Source organism: Neodiprion virginianus, chromosome 3, assembly GCF_021901495.1.
Source record: "Neodiprion virginianus isolate iyNeoVirg1 chromosome 3, iyNeoVirg1.1, whole genome shotgun sequence".
NCBI lineage: Eukaryota > Metazoa > Arthropoda > Insecta > Hymenoptera > Diprionidae > Neodiprion > Neodiprion virginianus.
The window spans coordinates 23,634,696-23,655,065 of record NC_060879.1 but is presented as its reverse complement, the minus strand read 5'-3'; the positions used below and the strand labels follow the sequence as shown (position 1 = coordinate 23,655,065).

Genomic DNA, 20,370 nt, shown 5'->3' with positions numbered 1-20,370 from the left:
ATAACAATTTTAATGGTCGATCGCCTTGCGTGACGCAATTGATTAAAGAACAGTCCCCGCGCTCCACGCTCTTGTAGGAGAGTACATCTCGAGCGAGCGAGCCGAGAGGCAAAGCGAACGAGAAGAGAGGATCGCGATCTCCGGGGATCAGATCGTTTCGCAAGCGTTTCGGTATCCCCCCCTCGTTGTCCCCCTTTTCTTAGCGATGCCCTTTACCAGCGTCGCAGTTCTCCGTCTGATTCTCAGTTGGCGGTAACTTTATGGTGCCATCGGTCGCGACAGGCTCGAAAGAACGGAGCCGTGACTGCTGAAACATGGAGGAAACTGTTACACCTATCACTCGGCCGCAATCGTCGCGTCGCGGAAAACCTTTCCAATACTAAAAAATCTAGCTTTCCCCTGCGGATTTAAACCGGAGACACAGATTTTCCACGCGGCGTGCCGTATTCGGCTTTACTAATTGTAGTCCGATTGTTTTAGCGTTCGGACCGGCCGTATAAGCCGAACGCGAAAACGGCACACTGGAAAATCTGTGTCGCTGGCTTCGGCGGGAAAGGTCTGGTGGCGATTCGTGCGGATTGGACTCCGGAGGGGTTACATCGGAATCTCCGTAACGCAACCTAATAAGAATACGTTCCACCGATGTCTCAATCATACGGCAATCCGTAAGGACGTAATTTAGATTTTCGGTCAATTATTCTTCTAGGACGGTAAAGCGTTCATTAAATGGGTCCAGAATTTATTTAGGGGGAAACACTGATGCTACTCTTGTATTTTTCAGATCGAGCTCAAACAATAGATTATATTATATATATAATTATATTAATATATTATGTAGCATATATTACTATTGTACGTCAAGAGATGTCCCGAGAATCTAGAAGTATGTACAGCTGTTGAAATTAAGCCGAAATTTTTGCACCGGTAGCACGATCAAAGTGATTGGAAGCCTTGAATCGCCAATATATATAAGCAATGATTTACAAACGCGGCATACCATATTTCCGTATTTTTGATGTTTGTCTTCATTTTCCAGAGCAGCGAACAAGTTCTCCGTAACATTATCGAAGGAGCTCGCGTAGCGTTCGAAGGGGAAAAAATCTCCCCTTCGTTCCGAGTCCTGCAGCAGGATGCAGAGAGAAAGAGAGAGAGAGAGGGAGAGAGTGCCGCGGTAATATTATCCTTGGGGGAAGACGGAAAGGGGGAAAAGGGGGATGGGAAAAAGGGGCGGCATATCTGCGAGCGAAACAGGAACGAGGGGAGCGTGTTTTATACGTACCGTACAGGGGGAAACGGGGACCGAGAGAAATCCTAACGAGGATACTCGCCGGTCTCGTCGAGGCTTCGCTCTGCCCGTCACCAAGTCGCGTCGCGGCCTGGCCCCCAAGTCCTGGACAAGGAACTCGGAGGTCGCGTTCCGTTAACGCGCCGGCAGAAAAATGCGGTACCGCCGGGCCGCAGTGCGGCATGAAGGAGGCTGCTGAACGGCTCTGACCGTAGCCATACGGGCGATGCATGCAGGAATAACCTGTTCCGAGAGAGGATCGGTGGAAATCGCGTCGCGCTATCAAGGCTACACGGAACGCGCATGTATTCTCGTTTGCGTAACGCCCCGCGAAACGTCTCGATAACGGCAGCTTCGCCGATGAGGCCATTCGCTTGGATACCAAACCAATGATTTCGTGTCGCTTCTACAATATCGCATGATCCTTACTGATTCGCAATGATTTCCCACAGAGTTCTGTAAGCAATTTTCAGAGATTTCCAGATACGAAGCTGAAACTCTAGCAGCCGAGTTCCCAGCCAAACGTGTTAAACTTTTTGAAAATAGGAAAACGCCCTTCAGTTTTGTCCTCGTAATTCTGTAAAAGTAACAAGTATCAAGTTCAAGGGATTTCAGAAAATTTTGATCTTCGTACTTCACTACCTTATTAGATGGGATATTAGATCGTGTGACTACTAATTCTGGCTGCTAGCTTCAGTCTCGTCTTCCGGATTGGACGGAATCGCTGGAGATCGTAAGAGATCACTGTAAACCAACGAAGGCGATATAGACGAATTGAAACCATTTGTCGTTTAATTCAAGACTTACAACGCGATTCTCATGATTTCTAGCACAACTTTCCGTTGTGATTTTAGGCGATCATTGGCCAATGATTTCCAATGACTTCTACAGTTATCTCGATCGACTTCTCGTCGTTCCACAAGACGCGCCCGCCACTCGAGTTACGTTGGTTCAAAATATGACTCCCAACTGTTTCAAGTCCGCGACTTCCTTGATCGAATGATCCGGCAACTCGGTGCCCAACTACCCGCAAACCCGGCAGCAAAGGTCTCGACAACGGCAGCGGCACTTTGCTGCTTCGCCGAGTTAGCCAGGCAGCGGATCCTCGCCTCGAAGCTCGTAATTCATTCGCAGTCGAGACGGAACCGCTGCTGCCGCGTAATTTTGAGAGAGAAGCTTGAGGAATTCGACCCCCTTGGCTCCTCCGGGACTCGGGGAGCCCCGCCCCGAGATCTTCTCTCGGTCCGCTCTCTGACCGCGCTGCTGAATGTCGAACGACCGGATCGAACGGAGCCGTCCTCCGCACCACGGCTAGAAAGCCGGTTGCCAATTCCAGTCCGGTATCTCCGGGGCAAGTTGAGCCTGAAATCGAGCACGCAACCCGGCACCGTGAACCCCGCCTTCCCCGTCTTCCTCGCCCCGGATGCGGCCCCTCTCTCTCTCGTCGGCGTCTGGCTCACTCTCCTATCATCTACGACTAGGTGCGCACCGACAGTTAGGTGCACGTATCTTTCGACTTGCTTCTCGTAGCTGTGCAAGGTCCTCCTCTTCCTTCTTGGCCTGACCGGATCGAGTGCCGCGTGGCTGTGTTCGTTTGTAACCGTAAAGTGTGCACGTAGCGAGTCGGGATCTGGAGTCCTAGCATTGGACACTTTACATCCCTTCCAGCTGTATGCCGATTATGCTACGGGGTATAGTATAAGGAAAAGACCGTTCAGGTATTGGACTCCCTTAAAATGGGTTACGAAGTTTAGAATGCCGGGTTTGAAATCACGGATACAGGTAGATAGCTGAAAAGATGTGAGATCCGGTGGAATGATTGAAGGATGCTCTTGTGCATGAAATCGAATTAACGCCGCGGGGTTTTCACTGGAGCAAAAATTGACACCGTCATTACGTATTTCGTGATTACTTACATTTTATAGAGTGATTACGAGCGATTACTCGACAAATAAATTTTACTTGCGTGATTTGTGATTTTTCACGATACCTCATGAATTCTAATATTTCATACGATTTCTTAAGATTGCAACAAGATTCCCGTAATCGTAAATGATTTCTCACAACTACCAATGGATTATCTTGATGATTATAATTCCAGAATTTTAGTGTAATATTACGGATATCGGTGTAATTTCGGAGATTACAAAATGATTTCGAATGACATTGAGACCCAAATCGCTTCGGTGAAAAGCCCCTTGAATTCACGCCTTGATGAGGGTTTTCGAATTATTATATAGTAGTGAGAAAATCAACTTTTTACAAATTTCAATTCTGCAATTGTAATAAGATTTTACTATCGTATATCACCACCTGATTAAGGATCATTCAAGTCGTAAGGTTTCCAGTAAACAGTTATCAACTCAGCAACTCGATAATCGCGCACTAACAATAAAACGTTCCGAGTTGAATTCATACATCGCAAAAAGCAATAATACAAAGCTCAGATTCTGAAGATGGAGAACCGAGAATTCGCTTTCCAGGAAAGATGTCTGCCGAGATGAAAAAAGGCCTGATTTCATCCGCTCGATGTGGTAAGAGCAAAGATGAAAATCATTTCAAATGGGCATAAATCGCAAATCTTGATCTCTACCTAACGCGACAGAAAAGTGTACAAGGAAAACGGTCGTTCTGTAGGCTGTTACGATTACATCCTACGCATCGGTCGTGGAGAAACAAGACGGGAAACATATACATACACATACAGGTTAATACCTCGATGGTGTAGATACATAATGCATATGGAATAAGAATAAGAATAAGAATAAGAATAAGAAGAAGAAGAAAAAGAAAGAGTCGGCGCAGGCGGGGGAAACAAATGACTGGTAGGTCAGAGCGACAAGTCGTTGGCTGCGCCGGGACGCGCCGCGTCGGTGTGGCACCAAAAGGCAGCTGACGACGAGAGAAGAAGAGGTGCGTCGAATCTCCTCTCCTCGTGACTCATATTATAATAATCTTCGACTCCGCAGGGAAGATGTTTTCAAGGCTCGCGCCATGCCGTCGCAATATACCTTGCTCGCTTGCACAAGCGCATAACGCGCATGTAAATCTGCAAAAGTGTGTGGATGTGGATACGCCTCCCCCTCCGCCCCCACCGTAAAGGGGGAAGGCGAGGGTTCCAAGCCAAGCAGCGCGACACGATCTGCCTTTTTCACACCCAAGGGAGAGCAGAGGAGCGGAACAGGACGGAACGGCACCAAGATATGACAGAGAGAGAGAGAGAGAGGGAAATAGCGAAGAAAACACGAGTGTCGAGTGCGTCACAAGTGCTACACACAACAACGGCTTGAAATCATCAACGTCCATTATACGCGACGGGATACAAACGGTGGCGAATATTCGCGGCATGAAAAATTTCATGCTGATTTCGGCGGTTGTTCTTTGTCGATAGAAAAAATTCGGTATTGCACGTTCGTTCGCACAGTAGCTTCACTTTTGACATCATGTTTTGGGAAAGAGAGAATTAGGGACGCCGGTGAGTCAGGAATACCTTCTAGTTTGTTTCATTAAGACAGTCACGCATTTTAGATGTATAAGATTGACATGATCGTAAGCTGCGAAGATCATCCTAAAAATGCATGACAAAAATGGATGGTTAAATTGTAATATCGAGGTTGGATAGCGACGTTTTCATTAACATTAGTTCAAAAATTTGATAGATTCGTGAGATTTCATTTTACGATGGCTTATTTTCTTGAGAATCCCGGTGAGAAACTTTTTTTCATTACGCTGATATCGATGAATATTTAAGTTTTTTTGTTTAAAATTGCACTGATATTGATTTAGATTCAAAGTAAAACCACCTGTATTAAATTTGCCCTTGAAAGGAAAATTTGTTTCATTGTCAGTCAATTCATGAAGAATAGTTTACGCAACGAAACAAGCCATGGTTGAGTCGAACCGAAAGATCTATTAGATCTTTAACTATTTGAAATCTATATTTCACCTCTATTTTTCTTTGAATTTTCAAGAGGATCATCCAAACTTACGAACATATAAAGTTGCCAAATTTTCAAACATCAACTATACACCTTGCAATCAATTTAATGAAAAGGTATCAAATTTCGACTCATCAACCGCGTTCGTTAAGGGGGTGCCGTAGTAGTGTACCTCCAAATATCGAAGTCGGCGAATATCAAAATCAAAAAATCGTCGAACAACCCTGTTCTATATGCAATTCCGAACAGAAACACTCCGATACATTTTCAATTTAACGCAGGCATAAAGAAATGGCACGGATTCTCCAAAATCGCAATAAAAAATTCGTAGAATGCATGCCATTTCTTTATTTGTGCATAAAATGAAAATGTCTTCGAGTGTCTTTGTTTGCAATTGCCTGTAAAACGGGGCTGTCAAGTCCTTTTTCGCGTTTGAGTTACGTGAAATTGGATATTTGGAGATACGTACGACTCTGTCGTTTCCCCTTAAGATATACGTAGGAATAGAAAAAAATCGAAAAGAAAATGAAAAAACGCGCTGTAAACGGGAACTGGAGAATAAATCTGTATATGTTGAAGAAGCCAAGAATAAGAATGAGAATAATGTGAATGAAAAAAATTAGGAAAACGATCACCGGAGAATTAAGGCGTGTTACCTGTAAGTGTGGAGTTGTTAATCGTGTTGTTTGCCGTGGAAATGACCGATTGGCTGGTGACTGTTGTGGGACAGCCAATTGTGGAGGCAGTCGTTGTTGAAGAGTTATTTGGCGATAGGGCAGCCGTTGCCGCCTGTGCCTGCGCCTGTTGTTGGAGATTATAATTCCACGCGAGCAGCATCAGCTTCAGCTTGTCCGCGTCTTTCATGAGCGCGCCTGCCGAAATTAAAAGTGCCGATTGGTTTTCAGGGTGTTCATCAACAATAAAAGTTTACAATTTATTATAGAACTGCGAGTTACTGGATTAACGACTTCTTCACACACCGAGAAGTCCTTGCTCGTACGATAATTGAATAACACTGCATTATGCAGCGTGGTCTGTCTCTAGGGTTGAACCGAGTCTTCCGATTTTTCAATACCGATTTAATATCTCCCCAGGAAACTTTCGATCGAAACAATTGATCGCTTTTTACGGTAACTGACAGTAAAAAAAAAAAGAATGAAAACAAAGTTAATAACGGTAAAGACCGATGCCGCTAATTTTTAAGGAAGAAATATAAATAACGGTGCTGAACTTTTACACGATCGGAATCCTATAAAGGCAAAAATTAAAAAATAGAGTCAAGTTGAAAAATTGAAAAACCGAACAAATTAAAATTCTATAACCTGTGCGCAAATTATGACTCGACGAATTTCAACTATATGTAAAACACGTCGTGTCGGAGCAGATTTTTCAGGGTTCGTACGAGTAAAGACTTCAAGTTACATATTGTAAGAGATACTTGGTATCCTCACGTCAACTTAAACTAATAATTAGTTTCAGCTTTTTGATAGAAATATAATTTGGGTGCAGGCAAGCTCATTGAAATTCAGGGATATGTTTATGGATAAGATGTATTCTCGGTGTTACGTTACCGTACGATGATTTACCGTGTTACCAAATACATAGGCATAACTACGTTAATATTCACTAATTAAATCCTATGTTACAAACTGCCGGGTGTCGATTAATTCGTGAAATAATATTAACTGCAACGATATAACGCAATCAACGACAGCCCCTGATCTTTGGTAAATATAAATATACATGTATACAAGGGCAATATATGCAATTAATCACACACGCGTGTAATTTCTACACGTATTTATAAAACATTGGATTGAATTTCATGGCTAACAATAAACGGCCGATAGACAGGCATCTGGCTCTCTGATTGTGAATTGCGAAGTGGGGCGAAAAAAAAGTGATTTTATTTTCCGGATCGAAGAGTGTTTTTTTCACAATTACCTCCAGACCTCGAATAGTGAATTTGCAGATCGTGTGACATCTAACCAACACTAACCGAAGCTAGCTTAATGCATTTATATTGTACAAGTATCGTGTGTGATGAATGAGTAATGCTAATGATTATTGTGAGCAAATAATATGTTCAGCGCGAAAAATGAGAAATAGATTTCAAATGATATTTTTTTAATTTAAATCAGTGCAAGAGTCAATGAAACGCTGAGCCTGACAATGAGGTGATTAGTGTGGCACAGAACATCCGCCTTGAGAAGATATGCTTTTCGAAAGGCTTTTAAGTCTGAAGAAGGTCAAGTTTTTTCAGTTACAATATCATGGTTACAACAGCCGATTCCTCAAAATGGGTTGAAAAAAATTAACCAACTCAGTTCGAATAACCGCAGTGGGACAGTTTCGAGGCTGAAGAGTCATTCGAAAGCCGTTGATCACGTGTACAAGTATTCGGAATATCAAAATTCTGACTTAGATTATCGTAACAGACAGTGTAATACTAAAATTGCCAATAGAAATTTTCACTCACTCGAGTAATGGTCATCCTCGGAGATGTCTGATGGTTCTGGGGTGGAAATATTCTCCTGTAACCAGAAAGAGTAAGTCTTTGATTATCGATCGCAGATGAAGATTCGTGGTTAATCGGTTCTACAGAAGACAAAATCCATTCAAAGCTTCCGCGTAACGTTTCCGTCTGACAAATTTTCCGCCTCTTCGTTCATCAATCGCATCAAATGTCACCAGTTTTATATTATACCAAACAAAAAACATCGAGAAAAGAGGAAGTGAAAATAATAGTGCACGCACATATAAAAATTCATGTCGAAATCCAAAATCAGAGACTGCGCTGTAACAATTGACGTGTCAATAGATCCAAAGCGAAGTTCTTTTAAATTTATGCAAAACCTCGACATTTCTGTCGCTGAATATCTTTCGAAAATTCGAAAAAATCATCGCGCTGCGTCGTCGTAACCAAAATTCAATTCGCGACCAGTCAGCACCTGCACCTAAATGGTTTACGCATACCAGGGCGGGGATTACTTAGGACCTTCGACCCTTGTAACACTCGGTGAAACGAACCGAGCCTCGGATGGCCAGCGGTTAACGGGTGTCCGGTTAAAATGCATGGCAGTAGAACCTGCGGACTGTTTCGTAACGCACCCAAGTTGTGCGGTCGAACTGCAGGCGGACGGGACGCAGTCTTTGTATCTGTGTCAGGTCTCGTGTTGCAACTTCAGAAGGTCGACTGGTACGATATAGACACACGTACTACAGACACACCTACGAGGCGCAAACGGACGCAAGTATTTCACACGTGATTACTCCTGCTACATCCATATACGACCTCATCCCGAACCGCATCACATGTATCTGTGCATGCGTACGTTGTACAGGCAGAACTTTGTTCACTTGATCTGAAAATGTTCATTCGAATACACGACGGATGAAGTGCGACCGTTTTTGACGATTCTTGACTCTCAAGATGCAATCTTGCCGTCGATGTTATGCTGAGAAATCAGGAATCTTGAGTGCAGGCTGCCCGCGCGTATTATCGTCTTAAGAAAAACCCGCGGGAGAGACGGGAAAATTTGTTTAATAAGCGGTAAGGAATTTATTGAGTGAATTCTTGCTTGTAAAGATTTTCCCCGCCGCACACAAGGTTGAGCTTCTAACAGCAAAGTCCGTATAGTGAGCAAATAAATGTAGCCATAGCGAATATTAGGTTTAGGAATTAAAAAATTCCGTGGCCTTATTTTCTCCCTTTATTTACGCTTAAATTTTTTCGTTTTGCACAATTGTTTTACCGAGAATTTTGAATTTATATATCACGTTACGCCGTATCCGCGTTATACGTAACTACCTCGTACCAACAAAGTAATTATGCTAATGGCGGTACCCAGAGAAAGGTCGCCTAATTAGCCTGATGGAATCCAAAACGTCGGTGCTCTCCCATGTCTTAAACTTTTCGTGCGCTAACGACTGTCAATATGTACCCATTAACGATGTGTGGCGGTGCAAACTAGGATATACGAAAGTCCATCGCAATCCTTAGGTTTGGCTGGCTACACGCTGCCTTTGCTGGTTTCCAATATAAAGAAAAACGGAGAAGGTAATTGGTAAAATGTAATATTTCGCATGATCCGGTTTGGTTAGAATACAGCTCTATTAAATTGGCTTACAGCCAACTACGTTAGAACGATTTCAGATAAACATTAGATTGAAAATCCACATGTTCACCAAAATTGAGTAAAATTGGGTGAAGTTCATTCGACTATCATTGCACACTGAACGAATCATTACTCGATTTGCTATAGCCAGACAGATACGTCTTTATTCACGTTCGCCAATTTACAAAATTGAGTATACCTACCTACGCAAAAAATATATAAAAATATAGAAATTCAGGTATGAACATACCGCTGAACATGAAAATTTTGAATCATTACCCTTCTTCATTTTGAAATTCAACAAATCAGATTTTCGGATCTCGATTCGAAACCTCGAATGACATGGAAGAGGAATAATTGGTATTTACCGCTCGTTTGCCTGCCGCCCAATTTTCACCCTTAGCCGTTTCTACACACCTACATAATACAGCGTAAAACGGGAGCCCGTAGCACTAGGCATTACATGTAAAATACCTAATCTGGACAAAAGGACGGCGCGTCCCGAGCGCGGCACTCTTTGGACTCGGGGACTCAACGGACGTCATCATATCCAGGCATATGTGCAAGCGGCGACCTGGCCACCATGATAAGAATTCAAGCGCGTGTAACGAGCTGAACACCCGACGCTCTCACCTACGCAGAGACAGCAGCAGCAGCAGCCCCACGTCCGCCGGAAGTCCCATGATAAGCGAGAATCTCTCGGTACACGCGCGCAGCTCCCCCTCCCCTCCCCCTTCTGTAATATACACCTACAAATCACGACACAATCGGACGCTGCTTGTCATCCTTTGCTCGATTGCAACGCATCCTTCACTTATTGGTCAGAGCAACGTGGTGTGTGTGTCGCGAAAGAAACCGTCACGTGAGAAAGTAAGAGCCGGAGGGTCGAGGATCTAAGGAAATAATCTCGAAAGCTTGGTTCACACCACGCCGTACTTTTAAACGCAACTGATTTTCGGTTTTGGCGCTACGAACGTTGTCGCCTATTTAAACGCCTTTCACTTTCACCAAGTTTATATGCTTCCACGAAGTTTCGTATCACTGATTGGCTAAGAAAGAGTTCCATGATTGGAATCCTTCCGTAAGCTGATGATAGATCGGAAGTTGGGATTATTCCACAATATATTTTTACCCTGAAAAATAACCACCGTTATTAACGTCGATAAGAAGTTTCGAAAATCGAGTCAAATTACAATACACCGAAAGTCTTACACCGAAGTTGCTTGGTTTCATTTGAAACCGTGCTCGACGATAAACTGACTGTACGAGTGTCTTTTCGATATTGACAAGCCGCGTAGTATCGTCATCAGTACATGGAAATTAGCTATGGTTAAACACAGGCCATACTCGCCAGTCTGCAAACCTTGATAGCTGTTTCACGGAAAAATATTTGAAAAGGTCGGTTTCAGTGGTTAGTGTAAATAAATTTTATGGGGACGGAATGTATCAAGAAGATTTCAGCAGTCAATTTCACACCCTAATACGACACCGCAAAATTTAAACTCAATACACATGATGAAAAATGTCACAACTCTGCTCTAAATTCAAACTCTTTTCCAGAGTTTCAGACCAAACTTATTCTCAATGTTGCTTTTTTACTCGTTAACAGAGAATAACCACTATTTTCCGGGTACATCGAACTGGATCAGGAAAAAAACCATGAAGTTTTGCCATTGATCGCTAAGTTCCGTTTCTAAACAAGCGGTTCATTATGATTGCTTGCAGCCGTGATTCCACCACTTGTTGCTATTTAACTCCAACCAATCATAAATTAATAGAACTTGATACCTACAAGTGGCAACTTGAGTTTGCGGTCAAACTTGATCGATCAAAAGTTTAGATACATAGAAGAACACCTTTCCCGGTATTGATACTGACCAATGTTTTATCCGATACAAAACAGAGTAGAACCCGACTAGAGAATTCCTGTTACATTCGTCGGTTTAGTATGTTTTCGGTAGTGAGCTATGCTTCAGGAAAGTGCAAAAATATACCAATTACCGTTGAGGTCGAGTAAACAAGTAACGTGACGAACGGTGCAGGTTATCACGAAGGTGCGAGGATAAAAGCGACGAGACCAAAGAAGCGTAGCTCCAGGCAGGTTACAGAGGAGTTCGATGGTTAGGGGAGGTGGGAGAACGAGGAGGAGACGCAGGGGAGAAACGGAGAACATTTGTTTAGTTGGTAGCAATTAAGCCACTTGGTGGCAATTGTTTGTCGCTCAGCAAAGAATTCCGCTCCCACCGCGCGCGGCGTCGCGTCATGTCGCGTAGCGGCGTTACGAGTATACAGCGACTCTTCGGCCAGAGTACGACGGGAGAAGGAGAGAGAAAGAGATAGCGAAGAAGAAGAGAAGCGGCCGACACACAACAATCGAGGCGATAAAGGCGAACGAGTTGTCGGGGTTAAAGTTCAACTTCCCCAGTAGCTGACCGTGCCTCAGCCAATCGGCGCCTCGGGCTTTGGACTAAGACAAGGGGCACCGGGAGGAGGACGAAGAAACTCCCGGGGACCAAGTGTCTTTCGGCTCTCATCTGAACCGAGGGCGAGTCGCTTTCTCAGACCCGTAACAGCCTCAGCCTTTCTGCAGCAGGCAATGCGCTGCACGTGGAGAAGGTGAAACCTAAGAGCCAGGCTTCTCGGCCAGGTCGACGAAGAGGTACCACAGGAAAACCGAGAACCGACCTCGGCTTATTTTTTGTCTACTTTGGCCTCGAATACGTTCTTAACGAAGAAATGACTGCAGGCAAATGTCGGTCGCCTCTCTCTCTCTCACTTACTGATTGCAGTTCTCCAATCCTCTGTCACGCCATGTCACACGCGGTTTCGGGCTTTTTTCAAATTTAACACTAATGCTTCGGTTTCGCATAGCTCTCCGATTAGCTCTAGCGGTGATCGATTCGGTGTAATCAAATTTTAACGGAAGAAAGCCAGAGAGTTTGTAATCTTTCCTCTGTGAGAAGTGGCCTGCGACCGATAAATAAGGGTAAAGATTACACAAACGTCATTTGGCAAACTTCGGCATTCTAATCCCAACGATCACATACTTGTACCGGCATAGTATAATACTTACTTCAACCAAGTACGAAGTTTGTGAAAATTTTGAATCAGAGAGGGATCCAGAATGATTCCCTTTTATTTATTGCTTGATACCGATGGCAATTGAAAATAAAAGAAAAATAAAAAAAAAAAGCCTCCGAGAATCTCTCAAACGATAAAATTTTCTCTCGTCAATTAGCCGCTTCATTACTCGGTGTGGATCGGATTTCGATGAAGCGTACCAAGGCGGCAACGTCTTAAAGTCGAGTGGACTTTGACCAAAGTGATCACGATGACCCGTTCCCGCGTTTTCCCTGGACCTATGTATATCGCTAGAGATTCTGACATTACCAGCACGAGGATAGGTTTTCACAGCTAGTGCGTTAGCACTATTCATCTAGGTGAGATGTAGGCACATAAGTGTCATAAAATTTCTCCCCCCGATCAAAGTCTGCACACGAACGATTCTCTAGCCCCCATCGAGGGGGTAGTCAAAGTGCGAGGGTTACGTGACGTGGCCGGGATCGCATATTGTGGGGGAGGGTTTCGGGGAGAACCGTGAGAGTATCGCCACGGGGGGAACTCGTTGCGTTTCGTTCGAAGGGGCGTACGTGGGTAGTCGCGATGGGGATCCGGACACGCACGTGTGGGCACTAAAAAAAAAGGAAGAGGAAAAGAAGGGACGAAAAAAGACACCATGGAACGGAGGAGAACGCGAACTCGCGTCCGTGTGCCGCATGTCGAAACACGCAAGGGTAACGAAGAGGCGGTAATGCAGCAGTGATCGTCGTCGGCATCGCGGTCGTGTTGTAAGCTGCAGTAGGTATATCGCCTTCTACGATCTAAAAATCAGCCTTATCCACCTTTCCACCTCCACCTCCTTCTCCTCTTTCCCCCTCTTCGTCTATCTTATACCGGCTCTGTTAACCGCGGCGCCAAATCAAAGCCAACGTGTAACGGGTCGAAGAATGGGTGAAGGGGCGCCCACACGTTTAACTTCCGGGAAGTCGGTCGGTCGGTCGTTCGGTCGGTCCCTTGAGGGATAACAAGAAAAAATAAAGTATAAAAAATTAACTTGAAATAAAAAAAAATAATAAAAAAAAAAAAAAAAACAACACCGAGAAGTCGACTTACAGAAAGACAAAACGAAGATACACGCTTGTAAAGAGAGAGCCCCCTTTTATTCTGGGAACACGGGGTATAACATGGGAACCGGCACGAGAAACGACGAACGGTGCGACGCGGTGCGTCTGCTGCCCCGTTGCTCCGACTTGCCCGACTACCTTAGTTGACCCCTTCGCAACGAGGGACAATTGGGTGTAACAGTCTCCTCTCTCTCTCCCATCCGTCCATCCGTCCATCCGTCCACCCGTAAACTCTAGCGCACACGCACGCACACATACGTACGTTATACCAGATCGCACAGCTCCTCTCGTCTTCGTGTGCAACGCTGCGCGCTGTCCATTATGCCTGTCACGTGTAGCAGTGCGCATGTGCGCGAGCGATGCAATGCGACGCGATGCGAGGCGAGGCAAAGCGAGGGCATCGCGAGGTTACTTCGCGTCGCCCCGGTCGCCCGTGTGAGGCGGTGTTGGGGTGAGGGGGAGGTCGAGGGGGATGGGGGGGGGGGACCATAAGACGCTAGACGAGGCGAACACATGTGGCCCCTCTCCCTCGTGCAGGCCTCCTCGTCACTTCTCCCTCCCCCTCCCGCCCCCCTCCCCACCCCCGGGCCGTTCTTTTTCCCTCCGCCGCTTACTTAGCCGCTTCGCGTTGCCACCTCCCGCGTTCGTTGTGTTCCTCATCGAGTGTGTTCCGTTCCTCTCCTGGCTACGGTTCGTCGTCGTTGGATCGCAGCCGTGGTCGCCGCCGCCGCCGCCGCAGCGACTCTCTTCTCCCAGGCCAACGAACGGATAAACTCGTTCCCCTCTCTCTCTCTCTCTCTCGCGTTCGTAAACTCTGTCCTGTTTTCGCTTGATCATCTTACTCCGCTGGTGCAGGGTACGATTCGCTGTGCGATACGTGTGCGGACGTAACGTACACCGTGTATGTATACGTCGGACGGACCGACGTGACGGAAAAACTCGCTAATGGATGAGACGCGATCCCCGGGCTCGTCATCGTCGCGTATATACATAGACTTGCCAAAAGAAATCGAGAGGCTCTCGAATCCATGCATCGCGCGTTGGTCTTTACAGGTACCTACACCTATAGGTACGCAGTAAACTTTGTTTTTATGCAGCTTTGACCGATGTCCTCGGTTTCTTCTTCTTCTTCTTCTTCTTCTTCTTCTTCTTTAAAGAGTAAATCAACAGATCCTTTTCGACGCGGGCGGCAGTTCCACTCCTTGATGTACGGCCAAGGGGAGTCCCCCCCACGTGACCGACATGGTAGGTAGTCGGGACCGGGGGGATATTATAAAGTATACTTGGCGATGACGTAGCCGGCACCGTAAGAAGAGAGTCTCGGATCGAGGTGTCCGCTTGTCCACGTGTGTGCGTCTGTATGTATACTCGTACGTATAAATACACGTATCGCAACGGTGGAACACATTCAGTGCAGTATGGAAGCCGTGGTTTAATCAGTGCGTACCATCTGCCTACCCCGTCGAGATCTGTTATACGTACGCATGTATAAATGTGTGCTATTTTTTTCAACCCGGCAGAACGGTGCGTCTATTATAAAACTGGGTGTATTTGTTTTGTCAGGTATGAGAAGTGAACCGACGATCACGATCCATGATTGGCAATGAATATACCATTCAACGAATTATCGAATTGACCATCGGCACGAGTACCTACGCAGAATTTTTTCATAATTATTGCCTCGAGATTGGTAAAAAATATTTCAGTACACCGATTTTATTGTTTCGCTAACGATAAGTACTTGCAATACATGTGGATGTAAGCTATATTATCAGTGAAAGCACAAAAAAGTTTAATCCAATTTGCACAGCTATCGGTTCATGACTTTTGGTCGGGAATAGATTATTTTTTGTCATTCACTCGATGTGCTGTGCTGAATCGGTTTCGAACTTCGCAATCTGGATCGCGGAATCGGATTCAACGACCTCGAAAATATCTCGATATCGAACTTGACAGAAATCAGTTGGATAATTTCCAATGTAAGAAACGGAAATTCATGTATCGGCTTCCGATCGACTGGCTAAGGATTAATGGGGTATAATTTTCTAATAACTCATCTTCACTATTACAGGCGTTGAAGGTTCCTTAATAGATTTTATCCATAGCCCGCACAGAAGGTGAAGAATGATAAATAAAAATACCATAAAAATGTCAAGTTGTGTATACATCTGTATATATGTAAATACAGTTTATAGTTTAGAAGAAATCAGATACTTATCCAATTTTTTTTTTGTAATTAGCTCGCCGTGCTTTCAACAAGAAAACAAATAAAATTCTTACATCCCACCAAAACCTGCGATTCATCAAATAGAATCTGAAATTCTCTTGCGTTTCGACGCTTGTGATTGTTACATATCTAAGCAATTTTACTTCTTTTTTCTTTGCGAGAATAATAATAATAATAATAGTAATAACAATAGAGAGAAATGTGACGAAATTAAGTCTTTATTGCTCGTTTGAGTCGATAAATTCTTTGCTCGGTTATAGCCGACGATATAGGTATATTACAGACGAAAAGTATCCCGATCCCCGAGGGGGAAGCTGGACCCTCACGCAATGCCTCTGTGTATGCCTGTGCGCCTATGTGTATGTATATCGGTTTTTGTATTGTACCGAGACAACACGTCCCCTGGGATTATTCAATTGTAGCCTTTTTGTGAAGAGTTAGGTCTGCTCGCACGCTGAGTTTAACTTTAACTCCCGGTACGAAATGAAACTTTTCACGTATAGGGGCGGAAGGGGCGGTCTTTTATAGACACATGTGGGCTCTCGTATGACTTGCCTATATCCGCACCTACACGTGGCCCCCTTACTCCTTCACCGATTTTCAAACCAACATCGTCAATTGCCTCGAAATTGTGTGTAGAGCCCATATCCATGGCAAACAGCAGTCGGGATATAAACACTTTTACTACCTGCGTGTAAAAAACGAAATTCTAAACCGGAGAGTTGGAGCTCCGAGTTTATCACAAAGAGTTAATGATCCTGGTGAGTTTAAAGATTCAGCTATTATTTGACTTTGTTTCAGCTTCGCGACACGTTCCATTCCGCAAATAGTGAATGTTGATTAAATTTGACGATAATGAAAGTGAATTCAAAGAACTAGACTTGCCAGAGATTTTATGGCAGGATTATAAAATCCACAGCAAGTGCCTAGCCTTTTTCTGTTAAAAACAAAATTGTTCTTGTCGATTCGCGACACCGAACGTAACGTAACGTAACGGGTGTACATTTTCTTTACAATACGATCTGATACATAAAACCGCACATTAGGAACCAGCCCTAAAAATCTAAACAGAATCGATGATCCAAAGGCCTGATACTCTCTTTATAAGTACAGGCAAAGAGTTCTAAAATCCCGTAAAACCCCAATGAAAATGTGATGACAGTCCGCTGCGGCAACATATCGACACAAGCGGTACCGCACGAATACCACAATACGTAACAAAGAATCCAAGGATGGCCGTGAAATAGGATGTAAGAGAAGAGTAGTCCGTACAAGGGTATGATCGTACCCGTACGGAGGAATCGAAATGAAATCGAATAAAGTCCTTGGCTACTAGCCAATCAGGTGATATTGTCTGCTAGTCCCAGTCGGTACCATAAGGCGTATTTGTTCCGTGCATCCACCGCGCACAATACGAAAAAGGGATGGAGGTATTGCCGGCGTGTCCATCGTTAAGCAAAGAGTCGCAAGTGAGGGGCGGGGGGTGTAAGGCTGATGAATTCTGAACATTCCGAACCGTTCAATTTGTTCCGCTGCACCCGTCTGAACGCGCGCACACACACACAAACTCACACAAACACACACATTACGCTGCATCTTCTCATCACAATGTCTAACTCCGTTTTACTCACGGTCGCTTTGGACAAACTCCAATTCTTGACTTTCGATTCCTCCTTCTCCCACTACTACTCACATGTTTACACGTATACTTATACTTGTAGCTCCTACAGTGTTCACTCTACGTTCTGCACTTTGCTGAAAGCAATGCTGGGGCTGCTGTTGCTCAGACGGAATTTCTTCTCAGTGTTACGCGTCCCTGATCTCCGACCTATTATTTTCTTTGGAAACGAACCTACGATTCCATACGGTTACTCCGAATAATTCGTCGTTGTTCTGATCGAAACCAGAATTTGACTAAAAATATCTGGTCTTAATGTGCATTCGCAAGATACGTCACGTTCATCACGACCTACCCGAAAATCAGTTAACGACGTCAAACCATCTTCACAGTTCAACCTATGAATATTATCAGTATGACATAGCGCAACATTTGACGATAATCATTGTTCATTTTCAATGGCACGAAGAAATTGAACGAGCGTAAATAAATTTTGCGGTACAGTTTCACACGCTGAATAATACGTTTTCTTTGGTATCGTTCACACTTGTAAAGTTACAACGGCAATTAGAGTATCTTCTTTCGGCACACATACATAAGCTTTTATCTCGAACAACGATACGAATATTTCGAGTTAAGAAGTTAATTTTACCTACACCCCAAGCGAACGAAGAAACTTTCGCTGCTCGACACTTCCTTAATTCCCGCTGCAAACAGCCTAAACTGTATAAATAACTGAAGGTTTTCATAATTCATCCAATTTTCAATGAAAAAAACAACGGAGGAATTAAGTAGAACTCGGAATAACTTTTGCGCGTTTAATTTACTCCTTATACTCGGTTTTTGTTTTATTTTATTTTTTCTCGCTCAGCGCCTCACACGGAGATCATGCGACGATTTGCGTATACAAATAATCGCAAATTCTTCCCACCAACGTAATACAAACAGTTCGTGTGCGTCTGGGACGAAGAGCACGAGTTCAATTGGAGCAAAGATACGTACCCCGGATTATCAGTATCAGGGAACACGTGGCAGCAATTGCGGTAAAATACCCCTCCCGCCCCCCGAGACTCTTCATCTCGACCCGCAATTTTTCCTTCACAGCTTATCAATCGCCGCGCTTTACCGCCAACAACGAACCGCCGGGACCTCTCATCGTCGGCAGCGCAGTTTGACGAAGCAAGTCATTTTATCTCATACGGTTCGCATGCGCCCTTCGGCGGTCAGCAAAGATTCCGTGTGTTCAAAGAAACAAAAAAAACACCATTTGGTCTTCGGTAGGTTTATTACCATGTATTTTTTTTTTCCAACACATCTCGCGATGGCTTGCCTTTTTGTCATCTTATTTCTTCGATATTTTATACAACTACTTGCTGCACGCACGCGTATGTTACACCTATACACGACGCGATATGTAGTTTTACATGAATACGGGATCGAAGACGTAGTTCGCGTAACTCGGACAACCGCTCCTCAGTGACTCGTGTCATCTGTCACCGGTTAACGTTCAACGTTATGCTCGTCTGTATCCTATATAACATCGTGCTAATGTAAATACCTACATACACACTCGCAAACCGTAGGTATTCTCCACATATGTGTGTGTGTGTATGCAGCGTGTTCAAATAAACATACGGGTCTAATTATTACCACTGAACGCGTCCCAAGAAAGGGTTGGATAAAGGGGTGAACGGTACTCGGCAGGTAATCAATTCCTTTTTACAGGTATATTTAAACATTGGAATTAAGGAAATATTCATTCGAGACGTTTTATTATTATTTTTATTATGTCATTCCGTATTTATACTTGCACGATTCAGTTTATTTTAAACAACTTAGAAGATGCTTTACGTGCGTTGGTGTGTATTAGAAATTAAATTGGAAGTAATTATTGGATTTAAAACGAAATTCAAGAAGATTGAAAATAAAAGTTCGAAGGCTCAACAGCGAAAACTTTTAGGATCATTTTTCCCTACGGCATCGAGTGTAAAAAAATTTTCTTAATATTTCTAATCAATATTTGCGACAAAATTATACGTCTTTCACTTCAGCATCGGCTCGTACACCATACAAGCCTTGCGCCACGTATTCGTTCACCGTAATCACATGTCAGTGCAGATACGGATATAATACATGAGCATATACTGCATAAAATAACGAATTCTATTCAATTTGTACAAGATTCGAAACCAGATTATCATGTATATATCTATCTGTGAATTACAAAAACCGTAATATTTTCTTGGAAAATAAATACCATAAGGGTTTGACGGGTGTAAAATTCCTCACGAGCCCGTCCAAAAACGATTACAACAAACTCCTTGGAATTGCTTCAACCTCATATGTGCGCTGCATTACAGAATCACGCGACCAGTCGTCGCGAACCTACAGACGAGAAAAAAAAAACTCCCATTGATCACCTCAACACCGTGCGAAAGCCATCGCTAAAACGCGCCGTTCCGTTTCCCATAAAACGTCGCGGGCACGTGATCCATGCAATTGCGTTACGCCTCGCCAGTTTTCCTCTCATACCGGTAGTCGCATGCCTACTCGGGGCATGAAGTCGAGGGCCGCTGTAACGGTTCCCTTGGACGTTCTTCTCTCGCCGCAGTCAGCCCAATCGTTAGTCCCAGCAGCAGCGGTCCCAAATTCCGCAACCCCCCCTCCTCCACTGCTGCACCGTCCAGGAAGAAAATGGGAATGTTTTCCAGCCCTTGCAGGGATCCCTCCCCATCCTGTCTTCAGGCCCCGTGGAGGCGTTGAGGCAACGTGTAGCGCGGCTCCACCGATATCCTCTCCTCCTAGCAACGACGACCCTCCACCCTCCCTTTCCGTTCCGGTCCCACTGGCGTCTATTCGACGCAGACCTACTTGCACACGAAAACATCTCCGAGGTGGAAAACCGACTTATACCAACACCGTCTGACGGCCACAGACTAAGGTCGATACACGCTCCAGTCACTCTGTGCAGCTTTGCTTTACTTACGCTCTATAGAGGAA

At 44.4% G+C, this 20,370-nt stretch overlaps 1 protein-coding gene and 1 long non-coding RNA gene across 3 annotated transcripts in view; one reads left to right on the top strand and one right to left on the bottom strand.

Moving 5' to 3' along the window:
- Positions 1 to 20,370, bottom strand: part of LOC124300101 (nucleolar protein 4-like) — a 62,793-nt gene that overhangs the window by 14,947 nt on the left and 27,476 nt on the right. For both annotated transcript variants that reach the window (XM_046753784.1, XM_046753785.1), the window contains exons 2-3: positions 7,703 to 7,757; positions 5,880 to 6,095 (exon numbers count right to left, since the gene is read on the bottom strand). In XM_046753784.1, coding sequence (XP_046609740.1) covers positions 5,880 to 6,095; positions 7,703 to 7,757 — 271 coding nt within the window. The remainder of the gene's footprint in view (positions 1 to 5,879; positions 6,096 to 7,702; positions 7,758 to 20,370) is intronic.
- Positions 14,192 to 15,656, top strand: LOC124300102 (uncharacterized). The gene is made up of 3 exons (XR_006907150.1): positions 14,192 to 14,594; positions 14,683 to 15,003; positions 15,089 to 15,656. It is a non-coding gene; the product is annotated as an uncharacterized LOC124300102 (long non-coding RNA).